An 18569-nucleotide genomic window follows, 5' to 3' on the forward strand; every position below is an offset into this window, starting at 1 on the left:
CCGAAAAATACTTCTTCTTTTCAAACAGAATGTCGGCCTGATAGGCCTTAATGGCTGCTCTATAGACTACCTTGGCCCCAGTATCGTACTGCTGTCGCCAGAGCCTTTCTGCTACCTTACAATTGCGCTGTGACAAAGCCAGAGCCTCCGTATACCAAGGGGCCGAGGTCCGTCTAGAAATTTTCCGGGGAACAGTCTCAGGAGCTAATTCACCTAATCGCTCCACTAACCACCCTTGCAACAGATCGAGATCCCTCTCAAGATCTCCTGACAGAGGACAGGGATGAGCCAAAAAAGCCTGAGCCAGACTCTCTGGGGTCACCCGATGATATGCTCGACAGGTCTGCCTAAGTTGACTCGACGATACACAAGATGATTTATTAATGCCCAAAATCTGAAACCTAATCAGAAAAGGGTCCGACCAGAGGACAGGGACAGGACTGGCCATGTCGAGTGGAATGGTGGAAAACACCTGATCAAGGATGTGGCCCTTGTTATGAGTCGGCACTGCCAGGTATTATATATATATATATATATATATATATATATATATATATATATATATATATATATATATATATATATATGTTTGACAGAATTGGCAACAATTGCTACTAGGCTAAACAGAATGTGCCACTTTCCACGACTAGGGCAGAGTCTTTTTATTTAAATAGCCACGCTGGAGATCATTTTCGTTGGTCAAAAACGTGCTGCTGGAAACCTGCACTTCAACAAGCTTGTACTGAAGTTCCAATTAACAGATTTTTTTTTGTGATTCGCTGTTACTTTGTTCCCTTTGAGTTTTTCTCTTTTTATTGAATAGTTTGTATTTTAATCTAGTCGTGGGTAAATTATCTTGTTTCTGTTACCTTTTAATTTGTATGGATTAATTGTACCTTTTGGATTTTTATGGAAAAACAGGGGCGTAGCTTAGTCGGTGAGATTTGGGGAGTGTAAATCTCAAAGTTCCCAACACAAAAAGGCCGTGGGCCACGGGGTGAAAATGTTTGACGTGACCAAGGTTCAAGAGGGACTGTTCTGACAGATTTACATTATGTCGGCCTCTTGGGCTGATTTAGAATTTGCCAGCCAGGTACTCTGCTGCAACGGATACGAAGTACCCTGTCCGCCAAACTCTAGATCCACCAGCCCGATTTTGAGTCAGGCTAACCACAAATTCTACGCTGACAGTAAAATTTACTCTATCAATTTAAAGTTTCCTTCGACAGCCCGACAGAGTAGGTGCCATCAGAAGTAAGCTATCTGCACTAATTAATGTAGACGGTCAGATTTTTTAAATTGATTTGGACATCACCGCCAGGTATATCCAGGTGGTGATGGAGAGTGGAGTATGTGTTTGAAATATAAAAAACTGGAAAAGTTTGATGGCTAACCGTCATGTTTGATGAGACTGTCCAATAAACTTTTCCTACTCTTACAGGTACTGACATGTCCGAAATTGTTAAGCGGCTTACAGGAAGTAAAGTCTTCAGCCATATGATCTGCCTTTACTCCATTTGCTAAAGCCTAAATCCGGTCCTCTGTCTAGAGTGGCACAGTGGGTGAAAATTATTAGTTTAGAATGCTACCCAAGGGATTGCCCGTGGCTAGGCTATTGGCGATCATTCGTCCCATCGGCCTGCGTTTTTTAGCTTTTTTTTTTTACAAAACCACACAAATTAACATTTGTGTGGCTTTATAATGCCAAAAAGGGTTTTGCGTCGCACTGAGTAAAAAAGTAATGCATACCCAACACTTAATCTTTGTAAATCTGGGCCTACATTTATTAAAGTTCCTATTTAAAAAGGAGCAAGTTAAGATCTAGTAAAATCAGGATGACAAGGAAAACCGACACTGACATTGCAGATACAACTTAGGGCCTCCAGACCCAACTACCAAGCAAATCCTTTATTTGGGGGTGCACATCCCAAACTGTCCCCCTGAATCTATGCCCATGGAAAAATTGTAATGCAAAACTATTACAAAAAAAAAAATCGGTTGGAGTGTGATGTCTGTATCTTAATGACAAAACATTAGTCTCACTCGGAGCTTGCGGTGGCTTTAGTCATAGAATAAATTAGAAAAGGCATTTCTCCATCTGCCTCCAAGAGTCTTCCACATAACGTCCAGCCTTGACCTCCACTTGCCCTTTTACTTTTCCCTCCTGTCTTTCACATATGACATTGCAGACATTTGAGTGTAGATGAAGATGACAAAGTAAAATATATCCTTGTTGCACAGTGAACTCTAACCCATTCAGAGGAATGGGCCCGATTTAAAGTTTGTTGAATGGGTATCCCGTCACCAGCATTAGAATTCAACATATTATACTAAGGCGGATGGGTTATCCGTCATGTTTATGTTCGAGTATCGGTCCACCAAATTCTAAATCAGGCCCTTTGCTTGTAACTAGCAGGTCATGTTCCAGACCTGTCATGGAGTAACTTAATGTTACAAAATAGGGTCTCTAGTTGGCATTGGTTTGCACCTTATCCAAGTAGGGGCCCTTACTCCAGTCAGGGTGAGTTACACAGCTTAGAGAACTCCCTACTCACCCCCTTGGTAGCTTTGCACGAGCAGTCATGCTTATTTCAGAGGCAGTGTGTAAAGTATTTGTACACACACACCACACCACTTCACTTTTGAAAAATAGCCAATATTTATCTGAATAAAACAGGTCCGTAATGACAAAAATCCAACATACACGAGCCAAGATATCACTTTTGCAAAGATCACTTAAAAGTACAGCTCTTAGAAATCAATAGCTCCAACTGGGGCTATCTCAATGTTGTGACGGGGACTAATTCAACAGTTTGGTGCTAATCGTGAGGAAGCGCAGGCCGGACCCCGGTTACAGTACCGAGGAAAACAAATACGTTGCAAGGCGCCAGGGAGGTGAGGCGTGGATGGGCCGGTGCAGTGTCTGTTTCTTACTGCCGCAGGGAAAGTGAGGCGTTGGTTCCTTACTACTAAGCAGGGGAGGTGATGTGTTGGTTCCCTACTGTTGCTGGGGAGGTGGTGCGGCTTTGGCGGCAATGTGTGGTCCCTTATGACAGTCCAATATCAATGAGTTCGGGAGGTCACACACGTCAGTTATCGACTCTGCGGTGTCGTGGTTTAAGCGCTGGTGTCGACAGGCGTCAGGGCTGCAGTGTTAGTCGGGGCTGTAGGCCATGCTCTTTAAGACCAGTGCCCTAGGCTCCAGTGCAGACATCAGCATCAATGTGGAGCACTTCCACCGGGCAGGTCCGGGCTGCGGTGTGAGTCTTGATGATGCATCGTGCTCTTCACGAGCGGTGTCCTCGGCTCCAGTGCCGCACCGTAGTCGATGCGGCACGCTGTCACCGGGGAGGTCCGGGCTGCGGTGTGAGCCGGGGTGATGTGTCGTGCTCTTCACGAGCAGTGTCCTCGGCTCTGGTGCAGACAGTGGCCTTTGTGACTTAGTTAGAGTCAATAAGTTGCTGTAGTTGGTAAAACCAGGGCTGTGGTGTACGTTAGGACTGTGCATCGTGCTCTTCATGAGCGGTGCCCTCGGCCCTGGTGCAGGCAGCAGAGTTGCTGACGACATCAGGTTTGCTTTTCTTGGGTTGTAGCACCAATCACACGATTGCAAGGGCCCATGACCTGGATTTGACACCACTTTGCAATCAGGACTCCCATCAGAGACATCCAGGTGCTGTTAGCAAGATGCAGGTGAAGTCTTTGATGGGCCTGATACTTCTTAACAGGAGACAAGCATGCACAAGCCCTTAGAGAACCTTAGAAGCAGGATGTAGAAAGCAAAGTCCAGACCTTTCCTCCCAGGAAAGAAGCAGCAGGCCAGCACAGCACAGCACCCAGCAAAGTAGCAGTATCTCCTGATAGCAATCCTGCTCTTCTTCCTGGCAGAATGCCCTCAACCCAGAAGTGTTCTGAGTATATGGTGTCACAGGTACAATACTTATACCCATTTCAGCCTATGAAGTAGGCAAACTTCAAAGGAAAGCCTTTGTAGTGCACAAGAGTCCGCCTTTCTCTGCCCTGGCTCCACACACACTACAGGGGTTAGAGACTTCCTTGTGTGAGGACAGGCACAGCCCTATTCAGGTATCCGTGTCAACTCCTCACCCCACTGTAGGAAGACTCATCAGCCTGGTGATGGGCCATCAGGATATGCAGAGCACACCTCAGCTCCCCTTGTGTGACTATCTAGAATGAATGCACAAACAGCCCAACTGTCATCCTAACCCAGGCATGTATTCAGCAGACGGGCAGAGGCACAGAATGGTTAATCAAAGTGGTATTTTCAGACAGGCAATTTAAAAACCAAGTTTGCCAAAAGATGTATTTTTAAAATCTCTATCCCAATTGGAAGATACACTTGTAAGATGTTACAAAGCAGCTTCAATGCTAACCTATGGGAGAGATAGACCTTGCTGTAGTTAAAAACGAAATTAACAGTATTACACTACCTGGACATGTAAAACACAACAGTACATGTCCTACCTTTTAAATACATTGCATCCTACCCATGAGGCTACATTGGGCCTACCTTAGGGGTGACGTACATGTAAAAAAAGGGATGGTTTGGACCTGGCAAGTGGGTGCATCAACATGGCAGTTTAAAACTGCTGACACTGCAGTGGCAGGTCCGAGACATGTTTGCAGGGCTACTCATGTGGGTGGCACAGTCAGTGCTGCTGGCCTACTGGTAGCATTTGATTTATAGGCACGGGGCACACCTGGTGCACTTTACTAGGGACGTACTAGTAAATAAAATATGCAAATCATGACTAAACCAATCACCAATATAATTTAGACAGGGAGCACTTGCACATTAGCACTGGTCAGCAGTGGTAAAGTGCCCAGAGTCCTACAACCAGCAAAAACGAAATGCAGAACACAATCAAAACAGGAGTTCATAGGAAAAAAGACAGGGGAAGCCACACCAAAAGATGCCAGGTCTACCACTTAGCCTTTCAAAATCAATACATTTATTAACACTTGTGGGGAGCACTGCGCTCCCCTAGTGTGTTTTGGAAAATCTGTGCTGTTCTGTTTTTTTGGCTTGCTTTGTTTTCCTCCTTTTGGACTCTCCAATCTGTAAGTCCTTTGGATGTTGATAATTAATAAGGCCTAGTTTCCATTTGTTAGTGAAGTCACACAAAGTTTAACTCTCGCCCATGGCGAATACTACATCCTCATACTGTGATGTAGAATGACATATGGTGAGTGGCAACTGAATAGTAATTTACATGCACCCCTTGAGTGGAGGTGACTGCCACACTCACGGTACAACTTAGAAAGGGAGATATACTGAGAGAGTACGTGTGGAATGACATTACATTACATGTTGGTTGTGTGTGTATGAGGCAGGGCGGGGAGACCATGTGCAAAGTGAAAGCGGTCTCTTAAGATTACAGTGTGCAACAGTAAAAACCCACAATCAAGGCTGGTAGCCCCATTGGAGAGTTCAGAGTGGCAGGCTAATACAGCAGTCTAATAATTAAGGACATCTGCTTGTAGTTATTCCCCTCCTCAAGGCCAGGCCTGGGTGAGATACTGCAGAAGGCTTGCTTTTCTGACCTGCCTGGAAGGTAAATCTGTATTGTGTGGTGCTAGGTGAAGGGAGAGTCCTTAACATTGGTGTGCGAGGGCTACAATAATATTGTACTCCAATTGAATAACAAAGTTACTTCCTAATGCAGATGATGATCTATGAGCTGCAGGCAAGCTTTTAAGTTTTAGTTTAGAAGAGGAAGTTAGAAACTTGTGTTGTGATTCAGTAAATAACATTCGGTATCCTCAATTGCCAGTCAGTACTTTGTTAAAGGAAAGGGTAGATGCATATACAGACACAACTAAGATTTACAAAGAAATTCAGAAGGTGCTAGAGACATCGAGCTGCCACTCTAAACTTTGTATTTCTGTCTGTAGCATCATAGAACTAGATACTAGATTGTGTATAATGTTGGATAATGTTGGCTTTATGTGCTTGAGTCGGTCCTGGGATCTTCATACTTCATAGGGTTTCTGTTTTGAGAATATCTTTCTTGTACAAATGACTCTAGATTGTGCAGTAGGTATATTCGTGACTTCTCTGGACTCAACTCTAGTACTGGTCCAAACTTGGGTTCCCAAACTGGACAACTCAGTGGGTGGAACCCTCAGCTGGAGAGATTCTGGTATCCAGGAAAAAGAAAGGGAAGCCCAAAAAATCCCTACACACATAAACGGACTACCGAAACAAAAATAAACATCCCAAACTAAACAGATGTACACACACACACCCGCCCCATGAAGTTTGTGGGGTCCCAAAGGCACCAACACATTAGGATCCTGTTTTTAGGACTCTACCAGTCAAGCTTTTCCAGTGGCTAGAGCACTAATGGGTTCGGCAACACCCACTGCAGTCACCAGTTACCACTTTGAACTGAATTTTAGAGTTCCGACTTGACTATAACTACAAAAGATAATGTCTCTGGAACCTGTCTGCTGGAAGATGGTTTAAACTGTTTTGGAAACCAGGAAAGCCTTTCCTAACTAACATAACCAGATCTCAACGCAGGTTGTGAGGGAGCATTGTCATACTGTCACTTCGGACAGGGGAGCACAGGTAGGTCATGGTGCACGACTATTGCAGAGTCACCTCCTCAAGAAAGACAGGTGACTAGGCAACTCCAAAAACCAGTGGATTTCTTTGGTCTACCTTCTCCTTGCTAATGTTGTGGTACCTGATGACCTTAGGTCGAAGAGACGTACTCCGTCTCCGAGTCCTTTTGCAGATTTTCCTTGGATCAGGTGGGTATCACTGGGAAGGCCCAGCACAGCTCCTTGCTCAGACAGGTGAGCAGTCAGTCTATCCACAGGTTATAACAGCAAGGATGCATGCACAATTGTAAGAATTAGAATGAGTCTGAAGAGAAAATAACAACCCAGCAGAGGCATAACTACTTGTCGGATGTCCTTTTCTTAAGTATGCTGTGCCGTCAAGATGCCCAGGAGACCTACAAAGGAAGTGTAAAAGGCCAGTACTCACTTCATCAGATGTCTAAGATGGGAAGCTGTAGGCAAAAGGAGTGTCTACTTTATTCAATTTGAGACGTTTCTCAGTTGTGAATACATAAATTTATAGGTTGTTGACCAATTATTCTGAGCTCTGCACAGTTCAGACCAGTTTAGATTGATCTGTAGTTCCAGTGTTTTTTTTTATTTCACTCAAACAGTTCAGCATCTGTTCTAGCTTCCTTGGACTAAGTGCAGCACCCAGAAAGAAGGGGATGTGTGTGTTTTTTATTCAACCATGGGCAATCATGCTTTGAATAAAGCAATGGGCTAGTGACCACCTCTCGTCCACAAGGACAAATACATTTTGGGAAGGGGGACTTGAAAAGGAGTGCCTGCAGTCTGTCGTGGCGAACATGGACAGTGACAAAGTAAAGCAACTATTGTATGCAGAACGTACATGGGAGCCGAAGTGGACATCACCGTCCAAGTGCCTGTAAGCTACTCCTATGTCATAACATAAGGAGACATCCTTCAGCTATTTCCCACGCAGACAAGGAGACCACAAGATAATGGACCCTAGTTTTGGATGTTGGATATGCCTCTTAACTGGGGACAGTCAGTAGGCAGTCTTCCTCCATTGACATTGTGCCTTTCAAGTTTGAATTCACTGCCGCCGCAACATAGACTAGGTTGAGGATGCAGTAGCCACATTCAGTCAGAAGAGTGATGCAATTTGGGTGCTCCCCCGTTCTCTGATTACAAATAGAATATTAAAAGATGGAGCACTTCCAGGGTACACATATTATGGTTGATTTTTACTGTGTGAAAACACTGGCTGTCTAAAAGAAAATTACACTGCCCAGGAAGGCATAGCTTTTCCAAGCCTACTGAGGACTTTCGGCCCAGTAAAACTGTTCAATGAAAGGACAGGCCCTTGAACAATAGTAACACCAGCATGAGGCTCAGTGGCCAAAGCCTTGTATAGAGTGTTTCTTGGAAGGACGAGCTGAAATGCTTCCAACCTAGCTGACCAATGTCACTACAAGTAATGGTGTGATCAGAATTAGAGCCTCGATTGAGACACTTTCCAAAATTATAAGGTCTGGTTAGCCTGCACCATACCCAACACACCAGGCCACACCCCTTTTTACTGGGGAGCCTGTAGATGTTCAGTTCAAACCTCACTCTTGGTTCCACAATAGCCATGTTATTTTGGATATGAAGAAAATTGTTATCTTGCATTTGGCAGCCTAAACTACATCTTGGGGATTGGATTTGACCCTTTGAAACTCATACACTCAATCTGATATCACTTAGTTGCCCACCTTTCATCAAGGGCTATCAAGAGGCTAAGGGAGAAAGATCAAATCCAGATATGTAAATTCTATTTCTCTGTTAGTCAGTGACTTACTTCAAACAAACAAACAAACTGTGATAAACATTTACCTTTCCAAACAGCTGAAGAGAACACCATACCTACCTTAATAGAAAATAAATAACCAATGAGCTCTGTAATGAATGGGGGTGTATTATATTGTGTGGTTGTGTGACCTCCCCGTGTAATACACTTACCAACTCCTTTAGGACCAGTAGATTTTCGTAGGAGAAACTCTTAGTTCATCCCTGGGTAGCTGCGGCTCTGAGCAGTCAGGCTTACACAAAGAAACAATGTTAAGCATTTAAGCAGCAACTAAACAATTGATATATCAGAGACACTCAAGAAATCCAACACAAATTTATAAAATAGAATGTATGTTTATGTATTTTTATACACCAGAATGAAAAAGATCCACCGGAGGATTCAGGAAATACAGAATTTACAAGGTATAGTAAATATGCACTTTTGAATTAATCACAAACAAGTCCATTGAAGTCCTCTTGTGCCTGGTAGGGCTACGAGTTGCCTTGTATTGCGTTTACAGCCTAATCCTATCCTGGGTAATAACTCCTCTTCTGTGTGACCAAGCTGTACTCTGATGACTCTCCCAGGTCCAGTGGACTGAGGCGCAACTTTGAAAGTTGGGTCCTAGTCTCTGGTGTTGTGTGGCAGCAGTTGGCGGTGATGCGAAGATCTGGGATACCAACTTGCCCCAGCAGGCTTTTTCAGGTATTGTAATCCTGTGGTGCAAACAGGAGGTTAGCCAATTGACCCTTGGAGTCTCTTGCTTTAGCTGGGCTCCGAAGACCACTGCTCCACGAGCAGTACACAGCAGGAACAGTCCCTTCTCCTTTACTAGATACCAGGTTAAGCAGGTGCAGTCCATAGCGATGCAGCCTCTCTTCGCCGAGTCCTTGGTGCAACCAGGCAGTCCTTCTGTCCTTCCAATCCAGTGGAGATCTGAGTTTTAGGTGCCAGGGTGCCCTATTAATGCTCAGAAAATGCACTCCGAGTAGGATGCAGTTGGAAGCCAATGGGCTACCAAGTCCTCTCCCTCCAGATGACCACTTCCGGTGAAGTGTGGCATCTGGCAATCCCAGGCTGCACCATTCAGCCCACTTCCAAAATGGCAGAAGCCCTCTCTTGCCCTACAAAGCCCCCTCGCTAAACCCAGAGGTGTGGCTATCAAGGAGGGTACACACCCCAGAAAAAAAATGTTGGCAACTGGTTTCCCCTCTCCTTCTTGAATGACAGCTTGTCTATCTAAACAATAGAACAGCCCCTCTCCCAAGTGTTCCCCATTTGCCTTTCATAGGCGGCTACTCCTTTGAAGATCGCCTTTTAGGGTCAACACCAGTGTGGCTTCCTGCCAGGGAGAGGTAACACCTCTCTCCCATGCAGACTGCTATTGTCTTTTTTTCCCTGGGAGTCGTTTGCATGTCTCTGCAGGACGTCAGGAAGCCATGTGTGACTGGACACGCACTGGGGATTTTGGGCAACAAAGTGGCAACTTTGCAAATGTTGTATTCTGCAACAAGTTTCATCAATTTAGACTTGGACATCAAGTTGGGCTTAATGTAATGAGATGTTTGATACCTTACTATATCAACTTTAGAAGTCCTAGTCAGAAGTGAACAGGGCTGATGTATTAGCCTGCCACTCTGCACTCTCCAATGGGGCTACCAGCCTTTTCCACAGTAAAAACGACAGTTGTGGGTTTTTAGCGTTGCAGACTGGGATCTATGTTCTGCGTTTGTCACACCCAGGATGGTACAACCAGTTCTGCAATCCCTAGGGACGCACTGTAACCCACAGGCCCTGGGAAACGTATATTAGGAACTTATAAGTAAGTAAGTTATATTATGCCAGTTGAGTATAGGCCAATCAAACATACACATTTTTAGGTCAGGGCACAGGCTCTGGTTGGAAGGCCTCTGTGTGTCGAAAAACCAGCAGTATCAGTCCAAATCTTTGGGGGTTAACATACAAAGAGAAGCATTTCAGTAGAAGCCTATGCTAAATAAATCTAGTACATAAGGGCTATAAAAGTGTTTTGAGATCTTTCTTGGCCCTTCTGTTTTTTCATGTTTATTAATTTTAACGCCCTTTCTTTAACAACCATTTAAATAAAAAATCTCTTTGTGTTAAAAGTGATAGCTTTGGCTACTGAGTTTGTTATTTATGGGACCAATTGTATGTGCTTTTCTAATGGTCTGCCATCAGTGGCTTAAATTCTTGTAGTGCAAGTTGTTTATGTGAAGTGAAAAAGTATGTATCACTTTGCCTAGTCTGAAATGTTGCCTTTTACTTCCAGGTACATCCTGTGGACTGAACTCTCCCTTCCTCTTTGCCCATCTAGCTCCTCCTCCTCTCCCGCCTTGTCCTGCCAGGCCTTGAACAGCCTCACACCCAACTCGAAGGCATGGAATTGGACCAAAACACCAGCATGCAGGTCGGCATGCGTGTTGTTAGAGGTCTGGACTGGAAATGGGGCAACCAGGACAATGGTGAAGGCAATATTGGTACCGTGGTTGAGGTTGGGCGACAGGGCAGCCCTACCACCCCAGATCGCACAGTAGTGGTCCAGTGGGATCATGGGACAAGGACCAACTACAGAACTGGCTTCCAAGGAGCCTACGACCTTCTGTTATATGATAACGCACAGATAGGTAAGTACAAAAGCCTTTCACAGCGCAAAGCGCTCCAGTGATTGCCCATTTTATGTAGGTTTCCTTCATATGTGCAGTCCTGGCCTTTGGAGTGAGCTTCCGATATTGAGTGCTGGACTTTGTTTGACTTCGACTTCTACTTGGGCAATGATCGGAGGTCCCATTTAGCATTGCATGAAAATCTGTCAGTAATTCTAGACCCCACTTTACTTAACTTTGCAGTTCCATAATGATTCCCAATCCCGGTTTGTGTATCTATGTAGACATTTTAGGATCTTACTAATGCCATGATTCTAGATCTGCTTGAAAGGATTCAGGTACCAGCAGAGAGATAATTGTTTTTGCAGTGATTATAAGTGCCAATTAGCATTTTGTTGTAACTTATCGGTGATAATTTTGGTTTGCTGTATCCATGTGGTTTATAAGTGATTGTAAGTGCCTGTTGATTTATAAGGGAAGCATGACAATAATTCTATATCTCAGTAGGTTTTGCATCAGTCTTTGGTAGTGCTTCCAGCTCTAAGTTCATCTAGAGTTGTAAAGCTGCAGTGATTTTCTGTTGACATATACATTTCGATGGACAGTAATAATAGGTTTTAATTGACACATAGTCATAATTTCACAAGGTTTACCAATTTCAAGGGATTCTTCATGATAGTTCAGTAAATCCAAGTCCAAGCTAATGGCTTTTAATAGATTTGTGCAAACAAATGATGGACGGAATACTGAACAAATAAAAAAATTCACCCCAGTCAAGAAATCTGGGTTAACTCAATTGTTCTTTTGCTCACCCTGCCATTCCAGTTTGGAGCCAACTATATGCAAATTAGTCTTGACCTTGCTCCTCCTGGGAACAGTCCACTCTGAACTGCCAAGCATTGTCCTCCCTGGACCGGAAACAAGCATCCTGGGACCGGTTTCGGTGTATCACCCCTCTTCAGCCAGGCTAGCTTGAATCCAGTGAGCAACTGAGACACGTCTGGGCATACCCATCCCACATAGGGCAAAAAATGCTGTGCAGACAAATGATGGACTTGATACTGAGCAAATCAAACATTCACCTCTAGTCAAGAGATCTGGGTTAAATCCATTTTTCTTTTGCTCACCCTACCACCCTAGTTTGGACCCAGCCGTATGCAAATCAGTCTTGATCCTGCTTCTCGTGGGGACAGGCCAGCCCGAACTACCGAGGCACATTATTGAATCGCAATTTGAGTTTGCAGCTACTTTCCAAATTGGTATGTGGAAGGGATGTTTTTAGGGAAGTCCTTCCAAATGTTGATTCGGAATGGTATGTTTTTATATTTTCTGACCAAAAGGCAGTCGCAAACCATTAATATGTTATCAAGAACATGTAATGCTACCTCATTCACAAGAGACCCCTTCCCCTTTGAAAGTATTGAAAAAATATTTTTAAGATTAGTCAGTGGTCTCATGAACTACTGCCTACTTTTAGAAAATGTTAAGTGTATTAGACATTTTTTGTTGTTGAAACATATCCGTGTATTTTTAAGAAAAACTGGTTGCATTAAGAAAATGCTATATTTTAAAAGCAATCAGACATGGTGGTCTGTTGACCACAGCAGGCCACCATCCCTGTGATTCATAGTGGGTCACAATTTGTGATCTTCCTCATTAAAATTCATGAGGTAAGTTGAGTACACTATGAATAATTTTTTTGCTAACCGACCAATCAGTACATAGATGAATTCGTAAAAAACAGAATGGATTTGGTAAAAGTCTGGGCGCAACTTGTGACCACTTTTACCAAATGTATTCTTAATATATACGCCCCTATATGTGTGTCTAGCAACACTCTACATAGCGAATTGTATCAGAAACATACTTCAGTAAACAGTTTTTGCATTCTTAATCTGGATCAGACAAAGAATATATTGAGCAATTCAGATCTGAAAGATTGTGTAGTTTAAAACAAATGTATGAAAATGAAGTGAGTCAAAGGTTAAGATGATATTCCTAGAAAACTATCAAAAGTGTGCTAATTAACATGAATGATGCAGAGAGAAGTAATCTATTAATTCCAAATGATCAAAGAAATACTGAAGTAAAAAAAATGTCACGAAGTTTACAGCGACTCTCAACAAGTATTCAAGATCTTACCAAAGCCCTAGCATCTTCTCAAACTTGATCCACATGCACAATAATGTATTGGATTGAAACCTTAGGTAACCTATAAGACAGGCAAAACCATGAAAAGCATACTGAGACCCAGTGATACTTTCAATTACATAGTTAAGGTAGGTTATGTTTAAAAGTAACACACATTTTTCATTTATTTGACTCTTTTTGGCCTCCCATGCAGATTTTCTGGTTCTCATTATAATGCATAGAATAATCAAGTATTTCCTTGACAGTGACATGTGGCCGTGCTTTGGAAACCATCTCTGTGCTGTCCAGTAGCTACCCATTTGACCAGCCATAAAGTTCCACGAAGAAATGGCGAGAACGTGCAGCAGAGGCCATCTTGAGAACCTTTTTATTAAGTTACATTGACTTATCACTTTGGTGCACTGTCTGACCTGATGTGTAGAGGGTTACTATGCTGCTCTTATGTCAGTCATCACTATAGGTATACTTCATATTACTTTAGGCTATCAACATAGTTTAATGCTTAGTTATAAGTTGCTAGCATGAATATACTTAAGGATAATATCGCTGACATATGAGCTCCTCAATTTTTAACAATTTCTTATTTATCATTTGAATCCTCTAAATAATTAAAAATAAAGAAAGCTCAAAGGAATGATTTATATATGAATCATTCACTGCTTGTCTTGACACTCAAATACCTTGAGAAATTTGCTAGATTTGGTGCTTCATATTTGATTAAATTAACAGCACTAGAATTACATGTTACAAATCGATTAGACATGTCAGCCTTTTTTTTGGTGTCTTCACTTTAAATGGATAGTATGTAATTAGTTAATAAATGTAGGAGTCACTTTGAAACTGATTGTTAAATCTGATGCCCGAGCCCTTATAAGAATTTGAATGGTTTAATAAGAATGCCATTCCATTCATTCCATAGTTTTTCATATTTTTCCTCTGATATCTGTTGTTACAACAATGAATTATTGTCTAACTCTTGGGGTAAATGCAGTTTTCTCTCTTCCACGTTTATACCTTCCTTGAGTGCTGTAAATACAATCTTAATGGGTTAAAGTAACAACGTTTGAAGGAATACCCATTAATATTACTATGAATACCAAATGAGGCAATGTCTTAGCTATGGTGAAGCACATGTTAGCACCTCTGTTATGATTTTCAACTGCTGATCATGACACTCCTACACATTAATACAATTAATGAAAGTCTGAGATTTCTATTACAATGATCAGCTGTGTATCTCTGTTATAATTAGCAACCAATGGACTTGAAATAATAAAAATCTGACGTCTCTGTTGTTATGATTCACTGACTTAGTTTAAATCAATAAAAATTCTGGATGAACATATGAAAAAACTTGTACGTTACTTTTAAGAGACAACGAGGATTAGAAACATTTAATGCCATTGTACAGCTTCTTTGCGATCAGTTTTGTCTGTAAGTGACTCTTAGGCAGTATATCACATTCTTTGAATTCACCTTGTGCTGGTCAGTGTAATTCCTGCCCATTAGGTACAAGAGATGGTTGATACCCACTTTCACATATATAGTCAACATTGTCATCCCTGCAGGCTGTAGAATATGGTACACTGATCACACACACAAAATGGGTGTTGGACATTCAGTCAACTTCCATTTGTCCTGGCCCTGTAAATTTAGCGGCCTTGCAACACTGATGCTACATACATAACAGAGACTTTAACCACAAAGATAGTGAAGGAATGCTTCGCCTCAACACTCATCACGTAGCACATCAGTGAATCCACCTTCTCCAAAGTTAAGATACTTGGCCTCATCATGAAAGCCTTACCCACAATCCACTGCTAGGTCCAAATTTAACTGGACTGGATGAATAGCTTTTTTTATTCCTTTCTCTATCTTTAACAATGCACCGTTGCACCAAGGTCAGCCAAAATAGAGAACAATCTTATATCTTACGGGTACATCTACTCTTCAAGCAGTAAACACTGCTGTCCTCATCAAAGACAGGAAAGTTTGCTGCTGCCTGATCTGTTTGAACTCTAAAACTTTCAACAGTCTAACATCAAGCACTGCTGCGCACCTGGGAAACATGAAGCCCTGCAGTGATTCACCTCCTACCTAGCCAACCTCCACAATCTCCTAAGGAGCTACAAAATGCCAAAGCTTCAATGTTATTGCTTAGAACTGCAGGGTTCCATCATTCTTCCCCATTATACCCAACGCATAATTAAACCCCTAAAATCCATGCTCACAGACAACCTCAAGATCCATCAATACAGCGAAGACACTCAACTCTTTCTAAAAAGTTCTCAGCTAGCAACATTTGGTGATTTAATACCTGTGTGAAGCTAATCTAGAGTTGAATGTCGAGTAGCTACCTAATACTCAAACCAACGAAGACTGAATTTTTTTGTTAGAAAATCGCTTTAAATAACTACAAATTCACTTTGCTCTCGTACACAAATCTAGACACTTGCCAATGATTGCAGGACTCTGTTCACATTTTGTTATAGCTTGGCAAACAGAGTGACTTCTCTTTAAAGCTTGATAGAATTCCAATGTCCTGGTTGAGATCTTAACGATTATCAGTGCTTCCAATTCACATGTGGTGTTTCTTCATAAAAATGGCAGTTATTATATGTCCTACATGCTTCATCTTCTTAGCTCAGTAGTGACTTTTGGTGTTTGAGATCATTTCTTGCTGTGTCTTACACTGCAGGTGTCCGCCACCCCAACATTATTTGTGACTGCTGCAAGAAACATGGCATCCGGGGCATGCGCTGGAAGTGTAAAGTTTGCTTCGACTACGACCTCTGTACACAGTGCTACATGAACAACAAGCATGATCTCTCCCATAACTTTGAGCGCTATGAGACTGCCCACTCTAGGCCGTGAGTACCAAGTCATTCATCGTTGGGGCAAAGCCTTCATATAGCCTTTAAGTAAGCCTATTTTTCTTGTGATACCAAATTGCAGATGAAAGTGAGGCTCTGCCAAAGAGTTCATACTGTACTCATATATATTGGACACTTGGTCTCAACCCCCTAAAGAACTTTCATTTACACGTAAACATGGTTCCTGCACAGCGTAATCAAATCTACTATTGCTCTCAGAAACAATACATACTTCAGTACCCATCCTGGTATGCTACGGTAAATTGTGTCACTGACAGGAGAGATAATTCATGGGGTGTTTCTTGGGTTTACATTAATGGCGCACAATTTGTCAAGGAAGTAATCGGATGTATCTAACCTGTGAATTCTTGGTTTATGTGGACTAGAGGTGCAATCAGATCGAGTTTTGATTTTGAACATGGCAACACAAGAAGGTCAACTTTGGCCCACTGGTAGTGAGACATCGAATTGCACCCAACATCATCAAATTGTATCCTCCTACTTCTGGGAGGAGGAGAGAAAATGGCTAGCACTGCTGTATTGGCACAGTGTGTGTTGTTCAAGGACCAACATAGCTTGTGTTGTAGTGGTTATTTGTTAGATAAATGCTAGACTAAACATTCTTTGTTATGTGATGCACTTCTAATGCAATCTCAGGTTCATTATGAATGGAATGGCTTGGGATGAATTGACAGTAAGGGTCAGTTGTATCTGTTTCAAGGCATGCACACCATGCACCTGAATCGGATTGATATTTTCTTTGCTCTGTAACCATATAGCTTTTTCTGGGCTTTGTAATTTCCCGATTAGGCTTTGGCTCAGCTAAGCTGTTAGCGGAAAAAGCAGTTTTCTAGCAATGTTATTCTGTCTTTGTAAACCTGAAAGATATTGTATTAGCCTACTTGTATTGTTCAAATGAGTCCTTAAGATGCAAGATGGGTTCATAGTATCCTACAAGAGTCTCAGGGTTGTCCAGCACCACTGAACGTTTTGCCTCAGCAGTCTTTAACACACAGCGCACTGTTGAGACATAATTTGATGCTCTAGTATTCTGCAAAGTGGAGTCCCACATGGCTACTGGGAAAGGCATATTGATGAAAATCGGTATCAAAGCAGAAAAATGTGTAATTAAAAAAAGTAACAAAACCGCTCCTGATCTTAATAGATGCACATAAGTTGTTCTCTACCTCTTTGTTTTGGGGGAGGTGAGCAGTTGCAAAAACCAGTCTGTCTAAGGAACTTAGAATGATTGTGTTTTGTGTGTTCTGTTGTCCACTCTAACTTCTTCTTTTTGGTGACTTTTTTTCCCCTCCTTACTCCAGAGTCACGTTAAGTGCACGCCAGACCCTGCCACGAGTCACCATCAAGGGCATATTCCAAGGGGCCAAGGTGGTCAGGGGTCCGGACTGGGAGTGGGGTAATCAGGATGGTAAGCTAGGAATTGTCAGTGAAAGATCAGAAAAATGTTACAATAAAGCAAAGTTATGTAATTGGTAGAAGGCTTTTAATGCAAAAACACTTATAGTTAAGTTGTTTGTCAGGTTTCTGTACATTTTTGCGTTTTGAAACAATATAATTTTAAGATTATTTGTCATGTTAACATTCTGTTTTGTGTGAGCAGAGCTCACTTTCAAATCCAACACTGTTAATCTACTTATCCTGATTTGAACCTCAATGAGATGTTCATTTACCCAATATCACACAAAGTCAGTAACAAGACTACCTGTATTCCAAATTCCAACTCTCCTGTAATTTCCGCACGGCACACCATCTTTTGCCTTGTAGACAATTTATTTTTCAGCAGCTGGCTAGTGTAGAGGTAACCACGGTCCTCTTGAGAGGAAAATCCAGTGAAGGAAATCCCCTTTTAGCTTATGCCCTACACATAATCCTCTGTCAGTCCTGCTTGTAAGAGATATAGAAGGTGAGTGCTTGGTCTGCCGGATGATTTCCTTTAAACATAAACTGAGTACTCCCAGAATTATGCCGTTCAATTGGTTCATGTTCCTGATACCGAGATCTTTTATATAACCTGAGAGGTATTGGTCTTAATGTGTGTCAAAGTCACTTGTGCCTTCCTTCATTCTCTGGAATTAACAGTGCAACCCACTCACTGAATTCTTCTTTGATGATTAGATGATAGGTGCTTCCAATGATCATCGATGGAAGGCTTAAAGGCTGACTCACACCATTAGAATACACACCCGGGAACTACAAGATTTTTGTTATAATTATAACTGTTATTGGTAACTTAGGGCACTCAATTTTGTGAAGCTTTATTATTGTTATTTTTGTTGTTGTTAGTATCAATAGTAGTAGTCTTTGTTTATGCTATTATTTTATTGTTGATATATTGTATTGCTTTCAATCAAAAATAATAGTTATAGGATTGCTGTCATTTGGATTACTTCTGTCATTGAATGCAGATGGAAAGCCTTGGGTAGCCTTTTTCTGGCTCACTCTTGGCCACAGACTTTGTTGCTCCAAAACCTATTTCTGACAAAAAGGGCTTAATTGTATTTATTGTGCCTC

At 42.1% G+C, this 18569-nt stretch overlaps 1 protein-coding gene across 10 annotated transcripts in view; it reads left to right on the top strand.

The window, feature by feature from the left end:
• The window catches only part of MIB2 (MIB E3 ubiquitin protein ligase 2), a 312619-nt gene that overhangs the window by 89505 nt on the left and 204545 nt on the right, over nt 1-18569 (top strand). For 5 of the 10 annotated variants that reach the window (XM_078642419.1, XM_078642424.1, XM_078642420.1 and 2 more), the window contains exons 2-4: nt 10680-11034; nt 15863-16034; nt 17360-17466. In XM_078642419.1, coding sequence (XP_078498545.1) covers nt 10788-11034; nt 15863-16034; nt 17360-17466 — 526 coding nt within the window. In that variant the 5' untranslated portion in view covers nt 10680-10787. The remainder of the gene's footprint in view (nt 1-10679; nt 11035-15862; nt 16035-17359; nt 17467-18569) is intronic. The other 5 variants (XM_078642421.1, XM_078642416.1, XM_078642422.1 and 2 more) reach the window with 1 other exon arrangement.

The sequence above is a fragment of the Lissotriton helveticus genome, chromosome 5_1 (genome assembly GCF_964261635.1).
Source record: "Lissotriton helveticus chromosome 5_1, aLisHel1.1, whole genome shotgun sequence".
Classification (NCBI taxonomy): Eukaryota; Metazoa; Chordata; class Amphibia; order Caudata; family Salamandridae; genus Lissotriton; species Lissotriton helveticus.